Below are 17,663 nucleotides of genomic sequence, written 5' to 3'. Positions count from 1 at the left end.
TTTAAAACTTAACTTGACAGCTTATAACAGAAAAGTTGTGACCTGTTCACGAACTGTTTTACCAAACTTAAACTTAATATTTTTCAAAACTGTTTCATATGCAAATAGTTCAGGTTTATACCTTTAAAATGACTACTTACACATTAGCATACGATTTTTCTACAATTATAGTGAGTTTTACAAAACAGCCTATCACTGCAGCAACAAAATCGGACCAAGCTGTGAAGATGGACATTTTCACACTGGTTTGAGACCACCAAAAATTATAATAAAATTTATGAATATAGTAGACACTTTTTCCAAACTCTCCGAGTTTACGGATTCAGTTTTCGACTTACGATGATTTTTGTATAAATATTCTAAAACAATGACAGTTAAGGGTAAAACTGTCAAAACAAGTTTAAGGGTTATTCACACCTTGTAACATGCTGAGCAAGGTGTCTAAGATTTACACTTAGTATTTCATGTCATTTTTATTGAAATACAAATCCATGCATATCAAGGTTTCATTAAATCATAACACACTACCGATAAACTATAATAGGTATAGTTTGAACACCTCTTTTATCAAAGAAACGGTAATACAATCGATTTACAAAACGGGTATTTCATTACAAACTACGTGAACTTGTTAATGAATAAATTTGTGAGACATTCACCTTCGGGGTACTCTTAAGTACCACAGAAAAGTCTTGTAGTTATAATCAGAATCTCCTGGAGGGAGAGCGTGATAGTTGTGTATAGATCTATAATGAGTATGACAAACCCGCACCTAAGCTGCTTGCAACAGCTAGACCGGCAGGTCTGGGGTGACAATTGTCATAACATTCCGACGCCTGAAGAACGTCGAGTACGAGGCCTTCGAGTTTTAGCATGGTTATAACAGCTCACATGGGGAATTAACAAAACATACAGTTCACGGGAATTCAAAGATTTAACAAAAAAGAGTTTTATTTAAATATAAAACCACACATAAGTATGACGATTTACTTACATATACTAAGTCTTGGTTCAGTAAGACTACAACAAACCTTTTAGAAAATATTGGATTTTCTGGAAACAAACTTGTAACAAAAATTTAAGGAACAACGTCCATTTTTCATTCATAAATTGCTTATGAACTCATCAGCTTTAATGCTGATACTCTTTCAAAATCAACTTGTATTCTCAGGTATTCAGTAATACAGGTAACCACAAGATTTTTGAAGGCAAGACGCTAAGGCGCAGATTTTTGCAATATTTTGACATCACATGTAATTTATTTGGAAACATGTATTTTGCAATGATGTAACCTTTTAAATTATATTTATGATGGTTGTGTTTACTTTCTTCACTATGGTTATGATACTGAGCATGACGTCCTCCGCCCCCTAACGTTTCCGCCGTTCCGGTTTGGGGGTGTGACATCGAGTCTTGCGACAGGGGCAAAGGTTTCCTCATAGTCGATACCTTCTTGTTGTGAATAGCCTTTAACTACAAGCCTAGCCTTATTTTGAACAATATTACCATCTTTGTCTGTTTTATTTTTGAAAATCCATTTTAATCAAACAATCGAAACATCTTTTGGTTTAGGAATTAATCTCCAAACATTGTTTCTTTCGAATTCAGACAATTCAGATTGCATTGCAACAACCCAATCTGAGTGTTCCATTGCAGCCTTCACTGATTTTGGTTCGATTTTCGAAATAAAGATATTAAACATGCAAAACTCTTGATGAGCATTTAATACCTCATTCTTTGCATGAAGTTGACCTCTTGTCAACACTCCATCTTGAGGATTTCCAAGCACTTGTTCTTTTGGATGATTTCTTGTCCATTTCTCCAATGGTGGATATATTGGATCAAAATCCAATGGCGCATCTTCGAACATTTCTTCAGACTCTGAACCTGCAACAAAATTATTATCATTTAGATCATGAAAGATATCATATTGTTCATTATTAGACACATTTAGCTCCCCCTCAACAGTTTCATTTTCAGGTTGTGCTCCCTCAACATCATCATTCACTCTCCTATTCTCCCCCTCGAAAGAATGCTCCCCCTCAACACGAGAAGTCGAATCCAAGCGCACACCCTCCACTGGATCATTTGGCATACTTTCGCTATTTCCAGGAGAAGGTGATGTTGAGTTTTTATCAACAGCATCTTGAATAAGTGTCGAATAATCATAATGCTTTGATGATTCCGAAAGATGATTATCCAGAGCATTGATTTCAGCATCAGCAGCCCTATCTGGAACACCAAAAATTAAATCATAATCAAAATCAGACGAATTAAAACTTTCAGATTCATCTGTTGATTCTATAAGGATTGGTTTTTGTTCGAAAGACTTTTCAACTTGTTTGATATAATAATCATCGAACGTAAGATTGAATGTCTCTTTAATTTTCCCTGTTCGTCTATTCAACACTCGATATGCAACCGAATTATGAGAATAACCCAAGAAAATTCCTTCATCAGCTTTGGACCGGAATTTCGAAAGATTATCTTTGAGATTCATGATAAAACACCTGCAACCAAAAACATGAAAGAATTTTACATTAGGCTTTCGGTTATTGATTATTTCATAAGGAGTAATGTTGAATCGGCGATGAATGAATGATCTATTTTGTGTAAAACATGTTGTTGAGACTGCCTCTACCCAAAGGTATTGAGGAAGATTCGCATATGTGAGCATCGTTCTTGCTGCTTCACAAAGAGAACGATTTCGCCTTTCAACCACCCCATTCTGCGGAGGGGTATAGGGTGAAGAAAAATTATGCGAAATGTCTTGTTCTATCAAATACGAATCAAGAACATTGTTCTTAAATTCAACACCCTTGTCACTTTTGATTTTTCGAACTTTCTTCTTCAAACTTGTTTCCATCTTCTTTATAAAATCAATCATTATTTGAGCTACTTCTGATTTTAACCTGAGAAAATAAACCCAAGTAAATCGAGAAAAATCATCAACAATGACTAAAATGTATTGTTTCTTGTTGAGAGTTTCAACAGTTGATGGTCCACAAAGATCAATATGAAGAAGTTCCAATGGTTCGATAATTTTTGAATCTATGACAATTGGATGTCCTTGACGATGTTGTTTCCTTTGTTCGTAAGCCGCACATAAAGTATCATTATCAATTTTAAAACATGTAAGCCTCGAACAAGATCATTTACCACCAATTTATTGATATTTCGAAAGTTCAAATGAGATAAACGTCGATGCCAAAGCCAGCTAACATCAGATGAAGATTTCGAAAGTAAACACACAGAGGGAACACCAACAATTGGCTTTATGTCGAGAGTGAACATATCTCCCTTTCTTTTGGATTTGAGCAAGACTTCGTTTGTATTGACATTCAAAATAATGATTCCTTCTTCATTAAAACACCACTTGATTTCCAGTGCCCACAACAAGTTGCGAGACACTTATCAAATTATGCTGAAGACCTTCGACATAAGCAACACGGTTTACAGTAAATTTCCCATTTGTGACTTTACCATATCCCTTGACTTGACATTTTTGATTGTTCCTAAACTTCACAACACCGGCATTTTCCAAACTTCGATAATCACGCAAATTCTCTTTCCTTCCAGTCATGTGACGAGAGCAACCACTATCGATGTACCATTTTTCATCATATGCTCGTCACATAGAACCTGCAATCAGTGGAAAATTTTAGGTACCCAAGGTTGTTTGGGTCCTTTATGATCAGTTTGAAACACATTATGAAATGAAGAACCTAAAATCCAATTACGAACTTTAGTTTTGACACTATCAATTAAGTCTACTTCATTTGGTAAAGGCTCAGAAATATAACTTTTCGAAAGTTTTGGACTTTCACTGACTTTCGCCTTTTTCTTTTCAGATTGTGTTTCTGTTGCTTTTTCTTTCGAAACAGGGCGTCATGCCTTGACTGAAGATGTCGAGTCTTTCGATGATGAAATGACATTCGACATTTCGTTCAAATACTTTTCTTAAGCATTTTTGATTTGTTGTTGAGAGTATTTTTCCTGTTTGATACAACTTCCCTTTGCCTTCAAGCCAATGATTGATATTTTGCACATTTGATCTTCCCTTGACATACGAAACTTTGAAAGCTTGTTTTGCTGGTGGATTGGGAAAATTTGGTTTTTGAGGTGTGAACCTGACATTGCATTGGGAATGAACTTGAGCAAACTTTTGATTAAACTTTTGATTTTCAACTTTGGACTCAGACCTTTGTTGAGCAAAATTTTGATGTTGAAAAGATGATGAATTGGTTTTAGATGGGAATGATTTTGAAAAACCATTATGTGAAAACTGTGTTCGATTGTTAGAATTAAACTTCTTCATTGATGGAAAATTTGACGAATTTGAAAATTTCTTTTCATGAAATGTTGGTTTATTATTTCGTGACAAAAACTTTGGATCTTGATTTTTGATTTTCGAAAAGTCTTTGTTTTAAGTCGATTGAGACAAATGCTTTTCAGACAGAGCGGGATTTTTCTTTGTAACTGAACTTGTTAAAAACTTTGTCTTAACCTTTTCAGACAATTTCTTTTTAGTTGGTTTCTTTTTCAAATCATTTTGTTTCTTTCGAGATTCAACAAATTGCCAAAAGATTTTCTTTCTAGATTGTCTCTTGGAAATGTCATTTTCTTTCGAAAAATTTTCAATTTGTTCTTTAAATTCTTTTCAATTTATTTTCACATTCTGTGAATCAGCTTCCAAGTTCATTTCAACTTCATTCGACATTTTTGATTTTTCAACCCATGTGCGTTGAGATTTTGATCTTTGAAAAGTATACGAATTATTTGTTAGATTATTTTCAACAGTGTTTTGATTAGAGAAAAAACCTTCTTTCGAAGTTTGCTTATTATCTTCTTCGACCAATTTGTTAAATTCAGGCTTGATGTTATCAACATTTCCAGTAGTAACAAATACTTGATTTGGAAAGACGACGTCATCAGAGCACTTGAAATTTGGATAAACAATCGTATTTGTTTCAAGATAATGAGCACCCTTTTCTTTGAACACTTTGTCGAAATTTTCTGTTTCACCATACACTTGATCTACAACAACTCTTGGAATATCATTTTCTTTCGAATCATCAGTTTTTGAAGTTGTATTTTTCGAAAGCTCTTCATAATCCTTCTCATCATCACTACTGTCAGTGTCACTTTCTCTAACACTCACATAATCAAAATCACAATCTTTCGAAGTGGAGGCGTGATTAGTATCAGTCTTAACAAACGAATCATTACATTTTTCTTTGCCTCTACTCAAAGATGTGACATTAATGACATACAACTGAGAACAGTCGCCAGTTTCTTCTTCCTTAATTTCACTAATTTCGCTAATATTATCAGAATTATCTTCAATATCAGCAAAATTAGTTTGAGAATCAGATGTCGAATTCTCAGTTCTTTTCAAAATCTTCATTTGTTTATTCTTGGTTAAGGTTTCATTCACAATGTCAACTAATTCATTAGCATCCAAACATTCATCAATTTTCACAATTCCATATTTATATCTATTATCTGGAACTTTGTCAAAATCGGAAATATTCTTCTCACAATCATAAGAAGTCTCATCTACTTTTTCTCTTTCAAAAGCTAAAAATGGTAGAAGCTTCCTATGTTGTTCTTTACTAATTTCACATGAATGATGTAATTCAGTTAATTTTCCATTGAGTCTCTTAGCAGAATTACAATATATGTTCCTCTGTTTCAAAAGGATCTTATTATCAAAGCTAAGATTATCTCTATCTACCATAATATTCGTTATCTGCAATTCTAAACAATCTATGTTAGTCTTCATTGTATCCAAGATTCTTTGAGTTTCTAGTAACTGAGTACTAGATTTCTTAACTTCATTGCTAGCAGAAATAACAAGATTATTCACATAAGTAATAGAAGCATCAAAATCAGTTAATATAGAATAATATGCAGATGAAGGAATGCTAAAAGATTGAAGTAGAGAACGTACCTTTGCAATCATTGGAGCAGTATCTCCAGACTTCGAAACAAAGCATCTGCTTGTCACTTTTTCCTCTTCGACATCCTCATACCTTGCATACATGGCCCCATGGGTCGGATTCCTCATTTCTTCATCATCATACCCCGATGACCATATCTGATACTTTCCCTCATCTTCATCTTCTTCTCTAGCCACAAGTGAAAGATTTTTCGTCTTTTTCTTGACTTCCTCCAGCTTCTCAGAGTAATAAGCCTCATCCTTCACTTTATTCTTATTTTCTTCTTTCTTTCTGAGCATACAGTCATTAGCCATGTGGTTTGCTCCATGACAGTAATGACAATCTATCCCTGAATCACCCTTCAACTTCTTCTCTTGTTTCGAATCCTCAGCCTTTACCTCTTTCTTCTCAAACCTCTTCTCTTCACTTACTTTCCCAGAATAACTTCCCTTTGTTTCTCCAGACTTCATCTTCGCATTAAATGGTTTCTTGTAGAACTTCTTCACCTTGTTGTTGGAGTAAAATGCAACAGCTTCATCATCTGAGTTGACAATAAGACCTTCTTCATCAGAACCTTCGTTCTCAGCAACTTCCTTCTCACTTTCTCTACCACTGACCTTCGAAACTAGAGCTAACGGACCGCCTAGACTGATCCTTGACTCTTCTGCCATTTCATTCACTTCAGTTTCATGAGTTTTTAGCTGATTGTAAACATCATTCAATGTAGAAAAATCGAAGCCATGTTGTGTCTTAATCATCAAACTAACACTCCTCCATTCTTTAAGAAGACCCATAAAAAAATTAATGTTGTATTCCATGTTAGTACTTTTGATTCCATACCTTGTGCACTTATAGATAAGCTCGTTCAGACGATCGTATTACATTTCAATTGTTTCTCCATATTTTTGCTTGAATTCTCTTAATTCAATCAGACATTGTTTGACAGAGCTGATTTTAGTCTTCTCACCCCCTGGTACTTTTCCTTTAACGTGTTCCAGAGCACTTTTGAGGTTTTGCAAGTGCGAACATGATTATATACCATCGGAGGAAGAGCACCGCAAAGCTCTCTCATGTATCTCTTCTCATAATTCTTCAGCCTATCATTTTGTTTAGTGACACTTGGAGTTGATGAAGAAGTACCCAAGCTTTCAACAGAAGAAGGTGGAATTACATCATTTGTAATGCACTTCCATAGCTCTTCATCTATGCCATTTAAGTAATCCTCCATCCGATCAGCCCACTGATCGTAATACTCTGGAATCAGCATTGGAATCTTCGTAGACAATCCAAGGAGATGAGAATACGATGTCATCGTGTTCATGTTCAAATTTTCCATGGATGTACGGATGAATTTTTCAGAAAAAACTTCAGGAAATTTAAGAATTAATGGGTGAATTGAACAGAAAGAATGAGAAGAACACTCGATTAAACAAACAAGTTGCAGAATCGAATCACAACTGAAGATCAAGGATGATTTTCAGTATCAATTGTGCGGAAAATTTTGAATCCAAAATGAGACTCAAAATACAATTGATATAGGATGAAAATCAGATCATTGTAGTATGATTCCTGCTCTGATACCAAATGTAGTTGTGATTTAATCGAGTATGAATGTAATCAGAGTAATCAAAGTAGTATGAACAACAAGAGTAAATAAGATCTGGTTTATAGCTCAATTATACTTTCGACTGCAAAGAGAATCTAGACAGAATGTATTCGAAAAGTTCTATCTAACTCTGAGTACAGCTCCTATTTATAGGAGTATAAGAAAGTATACAAAAAATACTAAGGGCTAGACATCATGAATTCGAAACTATTATGCCTTAGTAAATAGATAAGATAACTTTCGAAACTGACTCAAATAACTTCGACACATTACAACATATTTGACAATAACAAAATAGACTCGTGATTTTACGTATGGTATGTGATATTTTGGGGAACTCACTAAGCTTTGTGCTTACGATTTTAAGTTTATTGTTTCAGGTACTTCTGCTTCCAAATGGAAGGACCCGTCTTGATTGCATTTCATCCCTTGAAGTTTTTCCGCACTATCTATTTTACGAATTTACTCTAATGTTTTGAGAATACATTATACTCTGATTATCTTCGGAATTTACTTTTTATTTTTGGGACGTTATAGTTAAAGAATAGAAAGTTAACGTATATGGTTCTCATAGACGAACGAACTAGCAGACTATCTTGGACCCTCTAGAAGGTGAGGCCAAAAATATAACCCCATGCAAAAATCTATGCATACTCTTCTTTTCTCCTTCCCATTTTAGGAACTTACTGCCAATCTACACTTTCTTAGCTTTAAGGGATCATAATTGTTATACAAGATATGTACTTTAAATCAAAAGTTTAAAGTAATAAATAAATTGAAGAATTATACGTCTTTTACATTTGTTGGGGAAGTGCAATTTAAGTAATGGTAAATCGGAATGAACATGTCCATCAGTGCCTATATATGTTTTTACTGACTATCATGATATCATAGCATACTATATTATAAAGGAAGCATTTTTCCTTTCACCACATTCATTTGAAACTCCCATGCATTTTTCTTTTCACCACATTCATTTGAAACTCCCATGATTTTTCAATTTCTTTCTAATAATAATTATAAGTTAGTTAATAAGGTTAAATAAATATCAAACCTAAAGTGTAATCATATATAAACTAAATTTCAATATTAAAATAATATCTTTACTTCTACTTATAAAGTTATGTTTTTTAACTTTTAACATATTATACTTAATTTATTAGTTTTAATATATTGTTGGATGTAAACCATTATCATTTTAAGATACAATTTTGGAACAATTTGAATAAAATATCTAAATTATTAATTTAAATATAACATTACAGGGTCAACATAAATATAAATTGTAGTTTAACTTAAACAACCCAAAAAATATTTTTCTAAATGTAATCATAAATAAACTAAATTTCAATTTTAAAATAATATCTTTACTTCTACATATAAAGTTATATATAAAGTTATGTCTTTAACTTTTAACATATTATACTTAATTTATTAGATTTAAAATGTTGTTCTATGTAAACCATTATCAGTTTAAAGCTACAACTTTTGAACAGTTTGGACAAAATACTTAAATTGTTAATTTAAATATAACATTACAGTGTCAACTTAAATATGAATTTCAGTTCCACTTAGAAAACCAAAAAATATTTTGTAAATAGTTAAAAGTGATAAATTGTAGTGATAAATACAAAAACTAAATTGTAATATCGATTTAATTAAAATATTTCCTAAGTATATTTTTATAATCGTTAAAAGTTTTCAAATAAATAGTTTAAAATAACTTATAATAACAATAGTTAAAAATAACTTTATATAAATGATTATATTGTTACCTTTAAAATCAAAAAACAATGTTTGATGTTTTAAATAATTATAATGATAGAAATTAAAACATTAAGCAAACAAATTTTCAAAAATTAATTAAAAATAACAACAACTATAAATAACATTAAACCATATATAATATTTAATTTTGTTCATGTCTAACTCGCAGGTAGAAGTCATTCAAACGATTGAGATTATGTAGTTATAATAGATGTATATATATTATCATATAATTCAAAACAATCAATATATTATATCAATTTAGTATACAAATTATTATATCAATTTTAACAACAACCTAATTGTTATATTTAAAAAAACATATATTTGTAAAGACTTCAACTATATAGGTGTTTCTGCGCAACACGCGGACATTCGCCTAGTTAATATAATATACTTGAGAGGTGTTTCAAATCAATAAAATCACACGAACATTTTAGACCTATGATAATATCTATTTTTAAAATTTTTGTTATTTATGATAATATGAAATTGCTCAAAAGTCATTATATTTTGGATAACTATCACAAAAGTCAATAGGTTTTAGTCTTTTTATTCAATTTTGACATTCATAATGTGATGTCACCAAAGAGTATCAGGTCGACATGCCATATTAGGTGCCACATCAATAGAGATTGTCACTTCAACGCAACCGAGTGACTGGGTAATGGTTAACATTGAAACAAACTAGAAAATAGAATGTCCAAGTTTAGACCAAAAAACGCAATGTCACAATCGATTTGTGTAAACTTAGTGACTTTTGTAGAATTTACCATGAAAAGCCTGTGACATGAAGCTTTTAATGTAAGACAAAAGTACTACACCATGGAGGTCCGGGAGGAGTGCGAAGTGTTTTAGAGGGAGGTCCGGGAGGAGTGCTAAGTGGTTTTGAAGTAAAAGCCAAAATAATGAAAAAAATGTTTAACATATATATAATTTTTTAATTTCATATTATGTTTTTTTTCTTAAAAGTTTTAGGTTTTAATTTTATTATGTATTTTTAATGTCAATTAATTAACGTTTAAGTTTTTATTTAAATTAGAATGTTTAAATAAATTGAAAACAAATAAACATAAAATGTTATGGTGACTATATTTTGTGTGTAACATAAAATAATAAAATAATAAAAAGTGAAATCAAATATTCTTTTATTTTTTGTTTATACTGCTGCTTATTTCTACTTACTATATTTAAAGTGATTATCAAAATCAAAAGAAAAAGTTAAAATAGATTATTAATAGATAACAAATGCTATTATTTTATATTATAAATAGAAAAAATATATATAAATATTTAATTATTATAACAAAAATATGGTTAAATTAAAATGATTTTTATATAATATATTTAATAGTTAATTTTATATATACCATTAATTACTTCATGTACCCTTATATGGAGTGGATAAATATATATACCTTTTATAATTGGATAATTTATATAAATGAAAACTATATATATATATATATATATATATATATATATATATATATATATATATAACCATGAAAGTAGTGTGTGGCTGAAGAATGTTTATTTTGGAGAGATTAATGTCCATCTAGTTTCCAATATGTTTATTTTAAAGATAACAATACAATAAAGAATAAATTACTAAAATGGTCCCTATAGTTTGTAAAATTTTCATGTTTGGTCTATTTTTTTCTTTTGCATTCAAATAGTACTTAATGTTTGATTTCGTTGCGTTTTTTTGTCCTTCTTAGACATAAAAAGTCTATAATCCATTGATATTTTCTTTTTTAGTTTTTTATTATTTTGTTATTATTTATTAATTAAAGAAAATATATTAAAATACATAGGTCCTACCATCACCAACACCTCTCAATGTCAACCGTCGCCTACCACCATCTGAAAACTACCAGTCACTGACCACCGTGATCGCCAACCACCACCCAATCTACCGTCTACCTCCTGCAACAACAATTACAATTGAACACAACTACTAGCCATTGATCGCCACAACCACTACGGTCGTCAACCAACACCATTTTCGACGAACACCACCCACTACTGTCGAGCACACCTGTAGGTGTAGGTTCTAGGCATACCTGTAAATCCCGTCTATATCTTCAGTTTCGACTACACGCTCTCTCTCCGGTACCACCAAAAAAAATACATGCACGCACTTTCTTTCTTTAACAAAACCCACAAAACAAACCGTACATTGGAGCTACTATATGCATCAAATGAAAGAGCAAGCAGAACTAGAAAATAACACAAATCTGGAGAAGCAAACAATGAAGTTTTCGATGGAAGGAGATGACAAGGTTTCTGGTGACTCTTTAAGCTCCGTTTTTTAACAAGCGTATATGGAGTTCAAGTTTTTTGATCAACCAGATCTGGAATCGGAGTTTTGAACAAGCAGATCTCTGAGCTTCGATTTTTGGATTGGAGTTGCATCTAAGTCTTAAGCTCGTGACGGATTATCTGAAGACGAAAGCTTTCTGACGGACTAGAAGCGGCAAAGATGGGGTAGATCTTCCCCACGGACCATGGGTTGTTTCTTGAGTAGGTGGCGCTAAGAAGATTGAAAGGAAGGAGAAGTAGAAGGAGACGGTGGGGAAGGAGAAGTAGAAGAAGGTGGTGGGGAGGTGGATGTAGGTGACGACAGTGTAACAGAGTCGACGTAAGTGGTGGTTCTTAATGAAGCTCCACTGGCATAGAAGGATGGACCTGGTGGTAGAGAAACAATAAAGAGTATGAACCTATGATTATATGTGTTGTGGTGGGTGAGGGTTTAGGGGTCGGCACATCTTGTTTATTCAAATATAAATAATAAATTAAAAGGGAAAAATAATATATAAAATACATTATAGTCTTTTTATGTTTAAAATGAACCAAAAATGCAACGAAATCAAATAGTAAGGACGGTCTTAATGCAAAAGAAAAGATAGGGACCAAAAATGAAATTTTTGCAAACCTCAAGGACCATTTCACTAAATTGTTCTTATCTGGAAAATTAGGCAGCAATCCTCCTAAGTATTTAAATTTACCCATTCAATCCCTTAAGTTATTTATATGTTCTCTAAGGGAATAAACTTGTTAGTGACATGTCCATTTAGTCAATGGACGTCCCGTAAACCGGTTAATAGACCATATAATTTAATGAAATGCCACATAATAATATTTTTTTATGAATTGAGGGCCACATTGATTAGGCATCTTGTTGGAAAACATCATTGACTTCTTTCAGGCATTTCATCGAACAGTTTATGTGCACAATTTATCCTTGATGTGAAGTGACATGCATCATCCCTACTTCAACGTAGAAATACATCCCTACTTCAACGTAGAAATACATCATGTGCTCCATCTGTTTGTATTACATTCCAAATATCATAATCATAATCAGAACCAAAGGGTTAAAGATCTCAGAATCAGAATTAAACACTCATGTTAATCTCTGGTGGTGTTGCGGCGGCTTTGATGAACCGAGTGAGAAACACGTACGACGTCTTTCATACACAGTGTAATTCTCTTTCATACACAGTTAAGTACAACGTCTCATTCATTAGCTTGAATTTGCTGTAAACCTCATCTTGTCGTTAATTTTTGTTTGTGAATGCATGTAGTCATGAAATTTGTTTTCATTCTGCATCACAAACATATAAAATCTTTCATTATGCAAACCTCAATGAGTTAGTAGAAATTGTATATGTCTTCGACATACTCGACTTCAGCTAATTCGTTGTCGATTATGTTGAGCATCAATGTCGATGATATTCGTTGGTTTTGGTTTGTAGTTAAGGTGACATGCAGTTTTGCTCCAGACGGTTAGTGTTGAAGTGAGTGGCGATTGAGGGTTCTTGTTTCGGGAAGATGAAGAAGATTCATGATTTCTTCTCTTCTCTTCTTAGGTGTCCGGATTGATTTCGTTAATGAAAAAATATTTGAAGACAAGTTTACGTGAGTAATCGATAAAAAATTTGAGAAAAGCTTCACATTTTTGTTTTCAGTTGCGTCTCATTGGAAGAAATAATTAAGGAGGGGGAATTTTTTTACTTTACGGGTCAATGTCTATGTGGCAAAGGGGTAACCAGGTTATCCTGTTATTTTGTCCAAAGTGATTAAATTGACCCGACAAAAACAACTTTAATGAACTAACAAGCACGAAAAATACTTTAGGGACCGAAAGGGTAAAATCGCAATACATGCCAGGAACGATGCTTCATTTTCCTAAAGACAAAACTGCAAAAATGGTCTCTGTGGTATGCATTTTTTTGGTGTTTTAGTCCAAACCTCGACTTTTTTGGATTAGTGGTCCTTTTGAGCTAGTTTAGTTGCAGATTTGGTCCCTCAGTAAACTGAAATGACTTTAATACCCTTGGGGTATTTATTTTCTATTTTACTTTAATTTTTCTTAAATCTAATAATTATTAATTTATTTAAAAAATAAAAAAAACAAGAGCTCTCTCTCTCTCTCTCACACACACACAGAGTACAAAACACCATAAAACTACCACCCATCTTCACACCTTTGTGATTCACTGCTACTCTTCTTCCCTTTGTTTTGTCGCTGCCATCAACTAGAACAAGACGCACAAAGGGTCGTCGGAAAAAAGCAACTACCTGTTGTGTTGCGACATCCCAACCATCGCCACAACTGCTGTCGTCTGAATCTCTTCCCTCGACCTCCTTTTCATCTCCAAACTCACTCCCTCTCTCTGGTTCTCACTCCACCAACGAAGAGGGTCACCATAGCCGTCTGTGGCAGCCTCTCCGTCTCCTCCTGTCGTGACCCACCACCATCAAACACCCCGACACCACTGCTTCCTTCCACCTATTGCCTCCACTCCAACATCCACTTGCCATCACCTCCGCCAAGAAACATCGGTTGCCACCTCATCTTTCTCTCTGTATCGACGAGCAACACCAACCCCCGCTACCGTAAGTGTCGACCGACCACCAGCAGGCTTCTCCCCTCCCCCCGCTCATCTTTCCCGTCGAGATTAGGCAGAAAAGAACTAGCAGAAGCCCCAGAGCAGCGCTGCTGCACACTGCCGCCACAGCCGTCATACATAGCCACCACATACCGTCGTCGTATGGAGAAGATGGTGGGTCGATTACCACTGGTCCAGGTCGTAAGGGTGTAAGGGGGAAACAGGGGAACCCAGATTTGTGAAATCCGGGTTTGTTGGTATTACTAGCATCGAATATAACTGATTGATGGGTAGATGTGGAAGAGACGAAGAAGATGAAGTGTTCATCTTGGGTAAAAAGAAAAAGGAGAAGGAGGTGGGGGTATACGGTGGAGAGAGAGAGAGAGAGAGAGAGAGAGAGAGTTTTATTTTTTAATTAGTTAAATAAATAAAGAGAGAGAGTTTTATTTTTTAATTAGTTAAATAAATAAATAAATAAGTATTTAGATTTAAAAAAATGAAAGAAATGCAAAATAAATAAAAAATAAATAACCAAGGTATTACAGTCATTTCACTATTTAGAGGAACCAAAAACGCAATGAAACTAGTTCAAAATGACCATCAACCCTAAAGAAACACGTAACACACCACATTTTTTGCAATTTGTCTTTCCTAAATTATAAATTATTTAATGCCATTCAAAACCAAACGTTCCACGGACCTCCGTTTTGGATTTTGCCAGCCACCACAACCTTCTTCCTTTAAAACCCCCTGCCACTCCTTTTCTTCTTCCTCCCCATACAGACGGTCAATGGCTTCCTCAGTTTTCTCCATCTTCTTCTTTGCCTTCTTTTTATTGATTTCTGTAGCATCTTCCAAGTTGCTTCTCTTTCCACTCACTCACTATCTCTCTAATTCCCAATTCAACACTAATCAAACCCACCGCCTCCTCAAATCAACCACCGCTCGCTCCGCCGCCCGTTTCCTTCGCCACCACAACCGACAAGTCTCCGTCGCCCTCTCCCCTGGTAGTGATTACACTATGTCTTTCTCTCTGGGTTCTGCTCCTAAGAAGACAACCGTGACTCTTTACATGGATACCGGAAGCGACACCGTTTGGCTCCCTTGTAAACCTTTTACGTGTATTATGTGTGAGGGAAAATCCGACCCCAAAACAACGCCGCCGCCGTATAATATATCTACCTCTGCTGCCCTTGTCACGTGCCAGTCACGTTCTTGCTCTGCTGTTCACTCCGGCCTCCCAACCTCCGACCTCTGTGCCGCAGCGCGCTGCCCTTTGGAATCGATCGAGATGTCGGAATGCAATAAGTTTTCTTGCCCGGCTTTCTATTATGCTTACGGCGACGGCAGCTTTGTAGCACGGATTTACACGGACACTCTCGAAATTCCGATGTCTGCGCCAACGTCTTTGGTGATACGGAATTTTACATTCGGCTGCGCTCATGAATCGCTCGGCGAGCCTATTGGTGTCGCCGGTTTTGGCCGTGGAGCGCTTTCTTTGCCGGCGCAGCTTGCTGATTTCTCACCTCATCTCGGCACTCAATTCTCCTACTGTTTAGTCTCTCACTCTTTTGACACAGACCAAGTCCGACAACCGAGTCCACTAATTTTAGGCCGGGTTGACTCTGGTCTCGGTGTAAACAAAGCGAAACGGGTCGGTGCTTTACGACTCGACGACTTCGCCTATACTCCGATGCTTGAAAACTCAAAACACCCTTACTATTACTACGTCGGTTTAGAAGCTATAACCGTTGGAAACCGCCGGTTACCAGCGCCGGAAAATATGAAGAAGATTGACGGAAAAGGCAACGGTGGTATGGTGGTTGACTCCGGTACGACTTACAGCATGTTACCCGAAATTTTGTATAACTCAGTGGTGTCGCAGTTTGGCAAATGGATGAAGTCGGGTTTGGCTTATAAACGAGCAAGAGGTGTCGAAGACCGGACCGGGCTTAGTCCATGTTTTTACGTTGATGGGCATCAGCCAGGACCCGGTACCAAACGGAAAGAGGCTGTACTTGTGCCTCAAATGGTATTGCATTTTGGGGGGAATTCCAGTGTGGTGATGCCTAGGAAGAATTATTTCTACGAGTTCATAGACGGCGGTGATGGAAAAGGAAAAGTGAAAAGAAAAGTGGGGTGTATGACTCTAATGAACGGTGGTTATTTTCCGGATTCGGGTGGGCCGGCGGGGTTATTGGGGAACTACCAGCAACAAGGTTTGGAAGTGGTTTATGATTTGTTGAAGAAACGGGTCGGGTTTGCTAGGAGAAAGTGCGCATCTTTATGGGATACCTTGGGCTGATTTTAATTTAGTAATTAATATGAGCTCTGGTTGACCTTGGGTAAGGTGAGATTGACCACACGTGTGGGGAATAGAATATGTAAATATGTTAATTTGGATAATATTGTACAGTACTCTGGTATGGTATGGGTTGGCATATCACTTTTTGCTATTGACACGCCACAGAGTTGAAGTCTGTGAACAAAAATAAATAACCCAAGGTAAGGTACGTCGTCATTGTGGACTGGAATTATTCAAAAGTAAGTTAAGTTGAACTTTGAACTCAATCAAATACGAGGTTCTAAACTTGATCGTTAAATTCATCAAATAATAGTGTATGCCTTTGACCGCATGATAAAGCAATAAAAAGACGGGATTGACTAAATAGGTATTAAAATATTTTAGATGGGATTAACTAAATCTACAATAATAAATAAAGATAAATCTAATAAAATTTGATACTTGTTATTTTGACTAAATCTAATAAATATTGATACTTGTTATTTTGTAATATTTTTTAAATAAATAGTATTCATTTGTAAATTTATAGTTTTTTTTCAAATTTTAAAATTAAAAAGTCATATAATACTTATATTTATATATATAATAATATAAAGTATCAAATGTAATAAATATTATACTAAATTACAATTAATATGTTTCTTTCATTCTTTATTTTAAAATTTTATTTTAAAAAATATTTATTATATATATTTTAATATTTTATTTTTTTTAATCAACTCATATAATATACGAGTTTTATACCTAGTTGGTATTAAAATACTTACATGACTAAACAGGAATTAAAATATTTATGAATTCAACTAAAACAAACAATAATATAATAGCAAAACTCCAATTTCATAAGCTTGAGGTAAGTAATAGTGAACACTTCATGGCATTTGGTTTGTAAAGTGATTGATGAAACATTAGAATGTCAAATTATATTGACTTTGGTGACGTAATAGATGATGGGCTGGCCTTGAAAGCCCAAATATTGGGATGGGTGTTGAAAAGAAAAGACAGCTGTGCTGAGGCTTGTAATGCCGCTATGCTACAAACTACAATTAGTTTGTCTTAAAAGTTGCAACGATTCTCTCTCCTCCTACCCGATAAAAGAACAAAATTAGTGGATAACTTTTTCTCAATTTTTTTGCTAAAAATAT

General features: G+C 34.3%; 1 protein-coding gene across 1 annotated transcript; it reads left to right on the top strand.

Moving 5' to 3' along the window:
- The first annotated feature begins 14,926 nt into the window (after window positions 1–14,926).
- Window positions 14,927–16,816, top strand: LOC145165104 (Eukaryotic aspartyl protease family protein). Its single transcript, XM_079083735.1, has one exon. It carries the CDS (start codon window positions 15,004–15,006, stop codon window positions 16,516–16,518), a length of 1,515 nt encoding a protein of 504 aa, XP_078939861.1. The 5' UTR covers window positions 14,927–15,003; the 3' UTR covers window positions 16,519–16,816.
- Window positions 16,817–17,663: the final 847 nt, after the last annotated feature.

Source organism: Lactuca virosa, chromosome 3, assembly GCF_052849685.1.
Source record: "Lactuca virosa cultivar CGN04683 chromosome 3, Lactuca_virosa_CGN04683_v6, whole genome shotgun sequence".
Taxonomy (NCBI): domain Eukaryota; kingdom Viridiplantae; phylum Streptophyta; class Magnoliopsida; order Asterales; family Asteraceae; genus Lactuca; species Lactuca virosa.
Note: the sequence above shows the minus strand (reverse complement) of the source record. Positions and strands in the feature narration are given on the sequence as shown.

Excerpts from the sequence above, each read along its gene's own strand:
- LOC145165104 (XM_079083735.1), top strand. The coding sequence starts at position 15,004 with ATGGCTTCCTCAGTTTTCTCCATCTTCTTCTTTGCCTTCTTTTTATTG.